This window comes from Rhamphochromis sp. 'chilingali' (assembly GCF_963969265.1).
Source record: "Rhamphochromis sp. 'chilingali' genome assembly, chromosome: 2".
Classification (NCBI taxonomy): Eukaryota; Metazoa; Chordata; class Actinopteri; order Cichliformes; family Cichlidae; genus Rhamphochromis; species Rhamphochromis sp. 'chilingali'.
In genome coordinates this window covers 59,299,222-59,312,907 of record NC_137930.1, presented here as the reverse complement: position 1 = coordinate 59,312,907, position 13,686 = coordinate 59,299,222, and the positions used below count along the sequence as shown (strand labels likewise).

Genomic DNA, 13,686 nt, shown 5'->3' with positions numbered 1-13,686 from the left:
ACTCTGTGACCACTTCTGTTTTTTTGGCGCGGTTGTTGAATAGCCGGGAATTGACAACTAAAAACAGACATTATTTTACATGATATACACGGTAAGAAACGGCAGTCCTATTTTCTCAGATTTTGATTGACGTTCGATAAAAGATACGATTGTAAGGAGAAAGATTGCTAGCTAGCAGAACGCTTCACTTTAAAGATAGCTGAAAAGCTGTCGGTTTTAAATGTTAGCTGCTTGACGCAACGTATTGGTGAACAGGTAAGGTCTTTAGTTAATGAAGATTTAGTTATTGTAGTAAAATGAGCCCTGCCGAAAAAGGAATTTGTCGTCGATTGAAAAGGTACTATAATCGGTTGTTTGTAGAGGCAAGTCAAAGGTCCATATCAGAAATGAAAAGTTGAAACTAACCTTTGCTTTTGTGTTTCCTTCCAGGAAGGTTTAGGAGCATGGAAAATAGTAGGGCACAGTTTCCATTTCCCTACCAGCCCTATAACATCCAGGAGGAGTTCATGCAAGCCCTGTACAGCGCACTTGACAAAGGCAAAGTTGGCATCTTTGAAAGTCCCACTGGAACGGTGTGTACTAATGCATGGGGAAAAGCATATCTGTGCAGAAGCTGTTGGACTTCATTAATAAGTGTTTTTGTCTATTTATGTCAATCTAGGGCAAGTCACTGAGTCTGATATGTGGAGCACTGAGCTGGCTCACAGATTATGAGGAGAGAAAGAGGCAGGAGGCAGCTGCTCTGTTGCAGGAAGGAGAAGCAGCTCTTTCCACTAATGCTGCTCAGTCCTCTGCAGTCAGTTCCTCAGCAGAGCTGGACTGGATCACTGACTTTGTACAAAAAAAAGCAGAACGTGATTTAGTGTCAAAGTTGAAGGTGAGGAAAACTTTGATGTGAAGTGTATGTGAAGTCTGAATTTTAACTTGCTCAACATTTGCTTATTGTTGATTGGTTTGGTGTCAGGAGGAAGAATTGAAGAGGAAGAAGAGAGAAGAACGGTTAGAAATGATCCGAAACAATGTCCAGCTAAAGTATGCGGTTAAGCGAAAGGTGAGCCATCATGCACATGAGCATTTAATGGAACTTTACTTGGATATTAAAATTATTCCAAGTCATTTAATACAAGTGAATGAAATGGTTTCGTCTGTTCATAGAGCTATGAAGAGGATGAGGCATTCAAGCTGCTTCAGCTCAGTAAGGAGGAGCAGGTCGAGGCAACAGGAGATCAAGAAGACGAGGAGCTGATCATTGCAGAATATGAGAGCGATGATGAATCAAAGATTAAGAGCAGGTGAGGAAGACTGATTGTTATAGTTTCATATTTTCTAATTAGTTTGAATTCATCTTGAGTTTTTGGTTACAGTTCAGTTTAGTCTTTGTTAGTTTCCAGAGTGGATTTGCTTGTTCGTTGGCGCAACTGTTGCAAAGCAGCAGTCCTAGTACATGTTATTGTCATTGGCTATTTTTCTTCTTCTTTGCCTGCTAACTAGTCTCGCACCATGTGTCATAGACAGAGTGTTCATATGCCAAAACGAGCAGCTCAGTTATGCATTGCGTGCTTCTATTTAGATTTTCAAAATTTTGTTTCTGAAATATTAAACTTTTCTCTGACAATACAGTCCCATTGATTTTGAATGGTGCACCAGTCCTCTCTCAGTATGCTAAAGGTTGCTAGTTCAAATACAACGTGGTACAATTTTCAATTTTTTTTATTTATTTTTTTTGTGTATCATACATCAGTTATCGTTATTTTGAGTTTATCTCTAGTTATATATTAATAAACTAAGTGAGGACATGAATTAATGGGTAAAATTAATAAATAATCCAAATGAGAGTCTGAAATTGACAAAGGATTTCTTTGCTTGCATCCTCAGATTCTTTGGAGCTGAAAAAGATGAGGATGATGAACTGGTTGAAGAACATGTTACTAAGGTATGAAATTTCACGTTGTAGCTGTAAGAGTTAAATGGGTTGGATGGAATTAATATATTTATAACAAGAACATTATTATAATTATGAGCATCGGACATTCTCCTGATGTGGAACTGTGTTCATATGCATATCTGTAGATTTACTACTGCAGCCGCACTCATTCCCAGTTGGCCCAGTTTGTCCACGAGGTACAAAAGAGCCCCTTTAGCAAGGACATCAGTGTGGTCACACTGGGTTCACGGCAGGTATGTACCCAGCAGTGACTGGGGAAAAAATAAAAATCTTTTCTACTGTAGAAAAAAAATGTTTATACAGTCATTGGTACACACACACAGAAACACACAAATGGCATAATTGGTTGAGTACATAAACATCTTATCTCATTAAAGTAACACAAACAATATATGAACATAAGCTGGTAAATTTTTGCATGGATCTCTTCATCCTGTACACTTATTCTTTCAATAGATGTGATTATACTTTTTTCTTGAAGTTGCTTTTGACTGTTTCTCCATGGTGCTTTTTTTGTCAGCTCGAGTACTTGAGAGATTTCCTTTAATTCCTCAAAGTAACTGACTGGTATAATTTGTCTCTATTATTATTATTTTTTGTCAGTAAAAGTACAGATTGTTCATAAAGCACGCCACCAAGTCTTTCTGTTTGTTTACCTACTGGCAGTTTTTCCTTCATAGACGAATTTTTACTGCTCCCACCCAAAGAGGTTTTAAGCATAGCTAAAGGAATCTCACCAACGTGTTTTGTTAACTAGGTTTTATTACACAGGTGTAATAACTAAATTTCGTTTATCAAATGGTCAGAAATAACAAATAAGTTAACAAAGGTTCATTGCCTTTGACATATGCAGACTCTTATGTGTGTAATCAGCCCGTTAGAGGCTTTTTCAAATGTAGGAAAAAACCTGATCTTGATTTTCAGAGGATAATAAAGCCAAGAAGACATTTGCAGAACAGGATATGATGGGGAACAGTTATGAAACAGTCTAATTCTGAAAGAGTCCTTTTAGATTCTGACAGAACTATCAAGTAGCACCTAACAACAGCCAGCGCTGGGAAGATTGGCCTGTTAAATCCTCTACATGATAGAAAAAATGGAGAAACAAATGCAAGATAAATGGTGTTATGTTCTCTTCTATAGCACATTGAACAATCTAGTTTGTGTCTATGTAGAAGGAGGGTATTTCCTTTATGAAATACACAGTATTCAAAGACGCTGTACTTGAGACTTTACTTGGGATCGCACACAAACTATTACATTTATTCAATCAATAAAACTGTGACTCTTGACACTGACATCTGACATTGTCCTGTTATAAAATTCTGCAGAATCTGTGCATCAATGAAGAAGTGCGGCAGCTGGGCAGCATCCAGCGCATAAATGACCGCTGCATGGAGATGCAGAAAAACAAGCACGGTGAGAGGCATTTTGTGGAAGAATTGCTCTTCTTCCAGAAATTATTTTAACCTCAGGCTTTATTGATTTTTCTCGAGAAAGCCTCTTTCATCTCTCCTTCCATTTTGTAGAGAAGCATCATCACGAAGAGGGTGTAAAACGTAAGCGAGGCCCAGCAAAGAGCGTGTGTCCCTATTATAAGGCTTCAGCACTGCAGCAGATGCGAGATGTAGTTCTGGGGGCTGTTCATGACATAGAGCAGCTTTTGAAGCTGGGCAGAGAAACACACTCGTGTCCTTATTACTCTACACGTCTCGCTATTCCCCCTGCACAGGTAACTGAGTCGCCAGTCGATTTGTCAACAAGAGCTACTTGGTTACTGTATTTCTCCCACAAGATCTGGTTTTCATTTAATGTCTTTGTGGTTTGTTTATGTTGGTGTAGCTGGTTGTGTTACCTTATCAAATGGTGCTTCATGAAGCTACAAGACGAGCAGCAGGTGTCCAGCTAAAGGGACAGGTACAATTATATGTCTGGTATTCTTCTTCCTCTCTTAAAAATATAGAAAAATAAGTGTTTAAAATATCTTGGCAGTATTAAGAAATATATTTTTTCTCTTTTCAATTGTAATATCTGAAAATAACGATACAAATATGACCAAATGACTGAGTGATAAAGGGATATTTAAAAAAAGTTGTTGGGGTATCTTTTACAGGTGTTGATCATAGATGAAGCTCATAACCTTAGTGACACTCTCTCCTGTATACACAGTGCAGAGCTCAGTGGAGCACAGGTGAATACATTATTCTATAACATGCACAAAATACAGATTTCTGAGACGATTCTTCCTTGTGATGTTCTAATGTTTCAATTTTCTGCAGCTTTGTTGTGCTCACTCCCAGCTCAGTCAGTATGCTGACCGCTATAAGTGAGTCTCAGAAAATTCGCTTATTCGGAAATTGATCGCAGTCTCTCCTTCTTTGTATTGATATTTTTGTTTCTTAAATGCCAGGAGCAGATTGAAGGCAAAGAACCTGATGTACATTAAGCAGATCCTGTTTGTGATTGAGGGACTTGTTCGGGTGCTGGGAGGTGAGTGTCTGCAACAAGCTTAGCGAGGGTAATAGCTGGACAGTAAAATCAAATTTTGCAATGCACCTCATTTTGATATTTGTTCCTATTTGTTCTTCCAGGTAAGGTGGGGCAGAGTCCACAGAGCCAGACTACACAACCAGGTCAGTCAATGATAAACACATAAAGTTATGGTCTAAAGTTTGCATGCACTCATCATGGTCATGAATATCAAGGTAATGTGAGGCTTTTAATGATTTCTTTGAGCTTTCCTTTTTCCAAGATGGAGTGATTGTATAGCATGCATCTTTAGTGTCTTTAAAAAATGAATTAGTTGTGCAAGTTTGAATTTATTTTGGAATTTCTCTAAGGAACACAGGGCCAAAAATTATACATGCATACTCAAATGTGTACATACTGTATAATCACTTAAAACTTTTAATAAGTAGTGGTGAAGGTTCTACGGTTTCTTTTAATTTAACAAAGCTAAAGTCCATAAACCTCTTGTTACTGATTATCATTGATTTACTGCCAGCAGGTCTGTGTCTGTATATTAACAGGAAACCAACCATTTTAAATGAACTGTACCAATTCTGCCAAGAGTCGTCAAATATTCAACCAGAGTTATACCAGAAGCTTGTTGATTGCTACCAAATCAACTGGTGAAGATGCAACTTGCTAAGGAACATTTAACATTTAACCGAAGGTCTTGCACAGTATCTTAGCTGTTCCTAGAACTGCGGTCTTCTGGACCACTGTTACCATCACCTTCCACATTTTCTCCAGCTCTTCTCTGAGCCCTTGGTATTTCTTAAGCTTCTCATGATCCTTCTTTCTGATGTTGCTGTCATTGGGAGCCGCTACATCTATCACTACGGATATCTTCTTCTGTTTGTCTATCACCACTATGTCCGGTTGTTAGTCACCACCATTTTGTCTGTCTGCATTTGGAAGTCCCACAGGATCTTAGCTCGGTCGTTCTCTACCACCCTACCTCGGGACTTCCAGGCCGTATTCGGCACAGGTGTTTCTGTACACTATGCCACCCACTTGGTTATGGCGTTCCATGTATGCCCTGCTTGTTAGCGTCTTACACCCTGCACCTGGGGTCTTGCCTGGTGTGAGATATATATCCCAAATAAATTCAAACTTGTGCACCCAAAGATGTATGCTGTATAATCATTCCATCCTCAAACGAGTGAATGACTTCTAATAAATTATTAAAAGCCCTAAATTACCATGACATTTACATATGATGAGTGTAAACTTCTGACCACAAACTGTAAACACGCAGTCATACATATCAAGGCACAAATCTGGTTTTTTTGTTCTTCTAGGAACAGAGATGCTCACCATCAATAACTTTCTCTTCAAGGCTCAGATTGACAATATAAATTTGTTTAAGGTAGTTGGTAATTCTATTAGGAATCACAATCATTTTAATTGCACACCTCATCGAAACTACAAGCTCTCATTGTCATTCTTGCTGTAGTTACAAAGATACTTTGAGAAGAGCATGATCAGCAGGAAGGTAAGTGTGATTTATCTCATACATACAAAGACGGTAAACGTCTGAGAGTTCACTTATGTAAAATTACATTTTTACCACCCTGGTTTTCTCTCTGCAGCTGGGGGGTTTTGTGGAGAAGTACGCAGGCTCAGGTGTGACTCTGCACACACACTGCAACAACAAGGAGAACCGGCGCACAGAAGGCTTAAACCGCTACCTTCAGACCCTACAGAGCAACCAGAACCCTGGAACAGGTCGGCTGTGTATTTTGTTACCCACAAAAATAATATTTAAATAATTTTCAGGACAAAATAATATTTCTGAGAATTGCATCATTATTGGAGGCATAGTGTATATACTGAAAGAACGCCTCACTGTACATAGTTTTTTTTTTTTTTTAATCAGTCACAAAAGTACTTTTGAAGATCTAAGATGTTCTGAAAGTTTTTTACACTTGGCTTTTTGCACGATGTTGTATCAGAAAAGTGTAAAAAGAGACAATACAAGCAAATGCAATTAATCTCACATGATTTTTACCATATTTAGCTACTACCTAATTTCCATTTGTAGCCCCTCAGCAGGAGAACAGAACTGTGAAATAAAAAAAAATTCATGTAATAATATTCAATGTAGTAGATACACAATGGATGATATATTCAAGCATAGATATAAATCACAAAGACACAAATAGTCCCTGCTTCAGGGGTTATACTACCATCACAATATCATATAAAGATTAGAGTTTTATAGAAATAATTATTCTGATTGTTTAACACTAATTTTTATCATCACATCTTCAGACTTTTGAGGAGCTTGTTCAATTCCTTGATGCTGTTAAATGAAAGGCAGATTGTGTAAAAGCTCTTTTTAGGTATTCTATACTAAGTTTTACAAATTATTTCAACAGTTCAGTACGAGAATCAATTTCTAAAACAAACTGCTGGCGGAGAAAGGCGGAGCACACTCTGGATTTGTCTCCAGTCTGAAATGAATCGAGTATATCACAATCAGAATTTTGTTGTGGTTTCTTAATTATAATGTTTATGGCTCATTTATAAAGTCCATCTATCCTTCTTCTTCCGCTTACCGGGGGCAGCAGCCCAAGCAGAGAGGCCCAGACCTCCCTCTCCCCAGCCACCTTGTCCGGGGGAACACCAAGGCGTTCCCAGGCCAGCCGAGAGATATAATCTCTCCAGCGTGTCCTGGGTCTGCCCCGGGGCCTCCTCATTTATAAAGTCACCTGATTACTTTAAGGTGGTCAGACTCACTTGAGACGAAGAAGAGCTAAAGTAGATGATAGCAGAAAGTTTCACAGTATTCAGATGCACACTCAGCTTTTGCAGTGAATCAGTTTCTAAAGCACAGAAATAATTACTGTTTTAATTCAGTGCATTAAAAATGTATAAGGATTTGTAAAACTGCACTTGAGTTGCACGGGTAGACATTTTTAAATGGAAAAATAAAAAAATATGTCTCTGATTCCAACATGCAAACAAACTGGAATCCAGCCCAACATAAAACATCAGGCTGAACAGTATTTCTCTGCTTTTAGTGAGTTTTACCAGCCAATATACCCGACTGGTATTGTTTTTAACCTTATGACTCTGAGTATATGTTATAAGGGAGCAAAAACTGCCACAAAGAGGCCTTTGAGTAGCTTGGCAGGCATGTCTCTCTGTCTGTGGACAGATTTTGTCAGTGCAATAATGTCATAACTGTGCGGGATGAAGTCATAATATGTGATGATACCTTATGGTTAGGTTATTGTTTTTCTTTTTGTTTGTTTTTGGGGGGGGTTTCAGCATTCTTAGAAATTTATTTTGTATTCTTGTTTTGTGTGCAGTTCCTGCAGCTGACCAGCAGGAGTCCGTAGAGACGGAAAAAGTCCTGTCTGCATCTCCAATGATGCAAGTGGAGGGTTTCTTCATGGCTCTCACTAACAGCAACACTGACGGCAGAGTGGTGGTGCACAAACAAGGTGCCGTTTTAAACACACAGCACAAAATAAAGAACAGTTATGACATCAACGCATTACAGTGTAAAGTACACCCTTTGCTTGTTTTACAGGGTCTTTGTCGGAGAGCAGCGTCAAGTTCCTTCTGTTGAATCCGGCAGTCCACTTTGCCCAGGTGCTGGAGGAGTGCAGAGCAGTCATCATTGCAGGAGGAACTATGCAGCCTGTGAGTTGTGTTAAATCCTCTAAAAATAAACTGAGCTCTTGCTGCGTATCTTTTATCTTTCCACTCTAAAGGATGTTATATGTAGGTTTCAGACTTCAAACAAGAGCTTCTGTTTTCTGCTGGGGTGGGAGAGGAGCGCATCACTGAGTTTTCCTGTGGTGAGTGGCCCATTTTATAACACAACAGTACTTTGTGGAGCTCCCCCTTTTGTGTTTTTATTATGCACTCTCGCTAAGTGACGAGATTATCAAGATTTCTGTTTGTGGGAAATTTTGATAAAGGGAATAATTAGACTGCTTGACAAAAGTGATGACAGACATTTAGATGGAGTTCTAATTTTCCAGTGAGGTTACCCAGACTGTTATAGGAATAAGTTCCTGAAGTCAGGTGATGTCACACGAAGGTGGTTGTCAGCACAATACGTTAACCCAGGCTTTCCCAATCTACCTACGAGCATGTTTACAAGAAGGTGGTGTCAGCTTATAGCCAATCACAGCAGAGAGACTAATTTTACAAAAGAACATAAAACTATACTATGTGGAAAATACAAAGAGGTTTCACATATAATAGAGTCTGAAAGGGACACAGCTGCTGCAGACAAATCAGTGGTGTCACTGTCTATAACAGGAAAAGTGGAATGTGAATCTGCTTACATATAAAGCACTTTGTTCAGCAACCTGGAAAAGATCTATTATATTAATAAAGTTTAAGTAGAAATAGGTGCCCTGTTTTAGGCTCACATATTAATGCTTAATAAAATGAAATAATTTAAATTGTTTGTAGCCGACAAGCAAAAAAGTTGTCTAAGAATATATATTTATTATTCATCATCATTATTTATGTCCATTAGGAAATAAACTAAATGTTTAGATTCTTTGAATCTAAACTATTCCCTCAGACTTTTGTCTGAGGGAATAGTGACTTTTTCTAGAGAAATAGCTGATCAGCATGCAGTGATTTATTTATTTATTATAATTTTTGATCTCTTACCTCAAACATGGTCTGCTCTGGAGCTGGTTAGATCTGCTGCACAAGTTACCATGGAGATGTCCCGCAGTACGTGGCAAACTGCCTTCATGATACTGAAAACTCAGGATTTACTCCGAAGTTACCTGGACAAGCACAAATCCTGCTTATCCCATCACGATAGTTATGTTATTTACTTATATTGTATTGTTACATTATTATTGTTCAGTTACAGACTTAGGGTAAGATCTACAGAAATAGCCTTTGTAATTTTTGAAGACTCCCAAAAATTGATGTGTTTAGATGGATGATTGTTTACAGGCAAAGCAGAGGAGGAAATACAAGACATCTCATGAACTAAACCATAAATTAATCCACTGTACACAAACTTTAGCCCAACCTATAACAAGTTAAGTTTTGTGCTCTGTGACTCATTTTGTGACATTTGAACATGATCTTAATTCACAACACATGCAAGCCTTAGTGGTAGTGGTTGTGCATAGGTTGACTGAAGTGTATTAGTGCACGAAAATAACATAAGAATATTAGTTTGCATTAATGCATTTAACATGATAAATAACAGAAATATTGCCCTCTAGGTCACGTAATTCCTCCGGAGAACATCCTTCCCCTCGTGTTGTGTAGTGGCCCGTCTGGTCAGGAGCTCGAGTTCACTTTCCAAAACAGAGACACGCCTCGAATGGTAACTCACACATGCAGAATACTGAATGAAGTTTGCGTTGTTATTCATTGGTTACAGTGGTGTCATTTGACTGATGCACATTTGTTTGTTTGCAGATGGATGAGACCGGGCGCATTCTCTCCAACATTTGCAACGTGGTTCCCGGGGGCGTGGTGTGCTTCTTCCCTTCTTACGACTACTCGAAGAGGATCATTTCTCACTGGGAGGCCAGCGGTACACTTACTCGATTGGCTAATAAGAAGAAGGTACATTAGCTTTATATATTACTGGAAACTACTTAGTAAATACTCAAGTCACTAAAAAGAGTCAAAAGACATCTTGTCCTATAGTCTCTTAATTATCTAATCACACCTCTTCAGATCTTTCAGGAGCCAAAGAAGGCCAACCAGGTAGAGCAGGTGCTGAATGAGTTTTCCCGTTGTATCCAGGTAAAACTGCACTCTTGACACAACCGATCTCATAACTAAACTGATGATCATTAGGATTGTGTTTTACCACTGCCAAGCAATGATTGTCTTTTTTACTTTAGAGGTGTTCTGCGGACTGCAGTGGACTCACAGGAGCATTGTTGTTCTCTGTGGTTGGGGGAAAGATGAGTGAGGGAATCAATTTCTCCGATGATTTGGGCAGGTAATTGAAGGGCGCCGAACAAGCAGTTGTACACCGTTTTAAAGCAGGGAAAGTCAAAGTCATTTTACATCATGGGCCACATTCAGCCCATTTTGATCTCAAGTGGGCTGGACCATTGAAACTGGCCTTTCAGTCAGTGAAAAGAACTACACTTTTAGCTGAGATGTGTTAATATAAGAAAAAGACAGAATTATTTCCATTACCCAGACTGTGCTGTAATTATAAAACATGAAGTTTCTGTTCTCAGAAAAAATTTCCTATTTTTTTAAATTTTATTTTATTTAAAAAAAAAGACATTTCTAGCTGATAGTGGGGAAAAAAACAAGAACTTTTATGTCATTTAATTGTTTGTCTATTACTTAATTACTTCAATGTAGTTTGAATGGCCATGGGGGGAGGTCTTTATCAGCAAGAGAAGCAGGAAAATGTATTAAAATACAGTTAAAATATAAAATGTATTCCCTCCTTCACATTTTCTAAAACCGTGCAGTGAGCCAGATTGGAGTTTGGCCACTGGGTCTTAAATTTGAAACCCCTGGTTTAAAGTATATCACACTAATCAGTGTGGGTTTGTGCTTTTGATAACAGGTGTGTAGTGATGGTGGGAATGCCCTATCCAAACATCAAGTCCCCAGAGCTGCAAGAAAAGATGTCATATCTGGACAAACACCTGGTGAGACTCTTTACCAGCAGCTTCTACTGTGACTTCATTGTAAATAGAAGATTAGAGGGAAGGCGACATGCAGCTTAGTATCAAATCTCATCTTTTTTTCTATTTCAGCCTCACAGTCAGGGGAGGAGTCCAGGACAAGCTCTAATAGAAAACATCTGCATGAAGGCTGTCAATCAGTCTATAGGTACAGATAATGAAGTCATATTAATACATATCAATATCAAAATACAGTTTTATTAACTTGTGCGTGATATCCTCTGTTCAAAGGAAGAGCTATTCGTCATCGGGGCGATTATTCCTCCGTTGTGCTGTGTGACAGGCGTTACTCCCGGCCTGCTACGCTCTCTAAACTTCCCACATGGATTAAAGATCGCACTACCACGCACACGACGTTTGGGCCTGCTTTTGCTGCCTTACGAAAGGTGAGGAACATTACAGGGAGTGCAGAATTATTAGGCAAGTTGTATTTTTGAGGAATAATTTTATTATTGAACAACAACCATGTTCTCAATGAACCCAAAAAACTCATTAATATCAAAGCTGAATGTTTTTGGAAGTAGTTTTTAGTTTGTTTTTAGTTTTAGCTATTTTAGGGGGATATCTGTGCGTGCAGGTGACTATTACTGTGCATAATTATTAGGCAACTTAACAAAAAACAAATATATACCCATTTCAATTAGTTATTTTTACCAGTGAAACCAATATAACATCTCCACATTCACAAATATACATTTCTGACATTCAAAAACAAAACAAAAACAAATCAGCGACCAATATAGCCACCTTTCTTTGCAAGGACACTCAAAAGCCTGCCATCCATGGATTCTGTCAGTGTTTTGATCTGTTCACCATCAACATTGCGTGCAGCAGCAACCACAGCCTCCCAGACACTGTTCAGAGAGGTGTACTGTTTTCCCTCCTTGTAAATCTCACATTTGATGATGGACCACAGGTTCTCAATGGGGTTCAGATCAGGTGAACAAGGAGGCCATGTCATTAGTTTTTCTTCTTTTATACCCTTTCTTGCCAGCCACGCTGTGGAGTACTTGGATGCGTGTGATGGAGCATTGTCCTGCATGAAAATCATGTTTTTCTTGAAGCATGCAGACTTCTTCCTGTACCACTGCTTGAAGAAGGTGTCTTCCAGGAACTGGCAGTAGGACTGGGAGTTGAGCTTGACTCCATCCTCAACCCGAAAAGGCCCCACAAGCTCATCTTTGATGATACCAGTACTCCACCTCCACCTTGCTGGCGTCTGAGTCGGACTGGAGCTCTCTGCCCTTTACCAATCCAGCCACGGGCCCATCCATCTGGCCCATCAAGACTCACTCTCATTTCATCAGTCCATAAAACCTTAGAAAAATCAGTCTTGAGATATTTCTTGGCCCAGTCTTGACGTGTCAGCTTGTGTGTCTTGTTCAGTGGTGGTCGTCTTTCAGCCTTTCTTACCTTGGCCCTGTCTCTGAGTATTGCACACCTTGTGCTTTTGGGCACTCCAGTGATGTTGCAGCTCTGAAATATGGCCAAACTGGTGGCAAGTGGCATCTTGGCAGCTGCACGCTTGACTTTTCTCAGTTCATGGGCAGTTATTTTGCGCCTTGGTTTTTCCACACGCTTCTTGCGACCCTGTTGACTATTTTGAATGAAACGCTTGATTGTTCGATGATCACGCTTCAGAAGCTTTGCAATTTTGAGACTGCTGCATCCCTCTGCAAGATATCTCACTATTTTTTTACTTTTCTGTGCCTGTCAAGTCCTTCTTTTGACTCATTTTGCCAAAGGAAAGGACGTTGCCTAATAATTATGCACACCTGATATAGGGTGTTGATGTCATTAGACCACACCCCTTCTCATTACAGAGATGCACATCACCTAATATGCTTAATTGGTAGTAGGCTTTCGAGCCTATACAGCTTGGAGTAAGACAACATGCATGAAGAGGATGATGTGGACAAAATACTCATTTGCCTAATAATTCTGCACTCCCTGTATTGTTAAAAACGTCCCCTTCATGATTGACATTTTAAATTTTCATATTGTGTCTGTATGTTCTTCTTTCCTAGTTCTTCCTGGAAAAGAAGCAGAAAAAAGCATAGTTCCTCTCCCAAAGGACCCAACTAACATCTCCCTAATATTCACGGAGACTTGTGTTAGGATGATAAGAAAATGATGTGCAACTGCAAGAGGGGAGGGGGGGGAAGAGACACAAAGTTCAATATCACACCACAGGCTTTTGAACATCTTGCACCCTTGTGAGTGCTGCTGGTTAAAAAAAAAAAATCAGTCAGGCAGTTTTTCAGTTTTCATATTTATTATATATTTCATTTTTTGTACACTCTCTACATCTCGTTTTATTTAATGGTTGGAGAATGATGAATTTGATGGCACGATGCAAACAAAGGCTAACGGGGCAATTAACACTTCTAGTCAGGGTTATCCGTCTGAATCTCATAAAAGAAAATAACTTCTCTATTTTTAAGTTTGGCTTGTTAAAAACTACTTACTGAACAGCTACCACACATATCAGGCACAGCGCTGGCATAGCAAATACATGTGACTGATTTACTCCTGAAGTTTGAAATATTCGTAGAATTCAAAGCAATGTGTTAT

At 39.0% G+C, this 13,686-nt stretch overlaps 1 protein-coding gene across 2 annotated transcripts; it reads left to right on the top strand.

Annotated features, from left to right (window-relative positions):
• The first annotated feature begins 9 nt into the window (after positions 1–9).
• ddx11 (DEAD/H (Asp-Glu-Ala-Asp/His) box helicase 11) lies at positions 10–13,604 on the top strand. Of its 2 annotated transcripts, XM_080875467.1 has the most exons (28): positions 10–91; positions 430–572; positions 662–877; positions 965–1,051; positions 1,156–1,292; positions 1,876–1,933; positions 2,071–2,178; positions 3,277–3,364; positions 3,475–3,677; positions 3,788–3,862; positions 4,059–4,136; positions 4,225–4,271; positions 4,356–4,435; positions 4,537–4,578; positions 5,752–5,819; positions 5,907–5,945; positions 6,043–6,178; positions 7,768–7,902; positions 7,992–8,104; positions 8,190–8,262; positions 9,670–9,773; positions 9,869–10,018; positions 10,133–10,201; positions 10,303–10,403; positions 10,992–11,076; positions 11,185–11,260; positions 11,344–11,498; positions 13,140–13,604. In XM_080875467.1, exons 2-28 carry the CDS (start codon positions 444–446, stop codon positions 13,170–13,172), a joined length of 2,685 nt encoding a protein of 894 aa, XP_080731593.1. In that variant the 5' UTR covers positions 10–91; positions 430–443; the 3' UTR covers positions 13,173–13,604. The 2 variants fall into 2 exon arrangements, with proteins under 2 accessions (XP_080731593.1, XP_080731592.1); XM_080875466.1 differs by having other exon boundaries at positions 11,344–13,604.
• The last annotated feature ends 82 nt before the right edge of the window (positions 13,605–13,686 follow it).

Excerpts from the sequence above, each read along its gene's own strand:
- ddx11 (XM_080875466.1), top strand. The coding sequence starts at position 444 with ATGGAAAATAGTAGGGCACAGTTTCCATTTCCCTACCAGCCCTATAAC. Across the intron at positions 3,365-3,474 it reads GATGCAGAAAAACAAGCACG|AGAAGCATCATCACGAAGAG; the intron begins GTGAGAGGCATT and ends TCCATTTTGTAG. Across the intron at positions 6,179-7,767 it reads CAACCAGAACCCTGGAACAG|TTCCTGCAGCTGACCAGCAG; the intron begins GTCGGCTGTGTA and ends TTTTGTGTGCAG.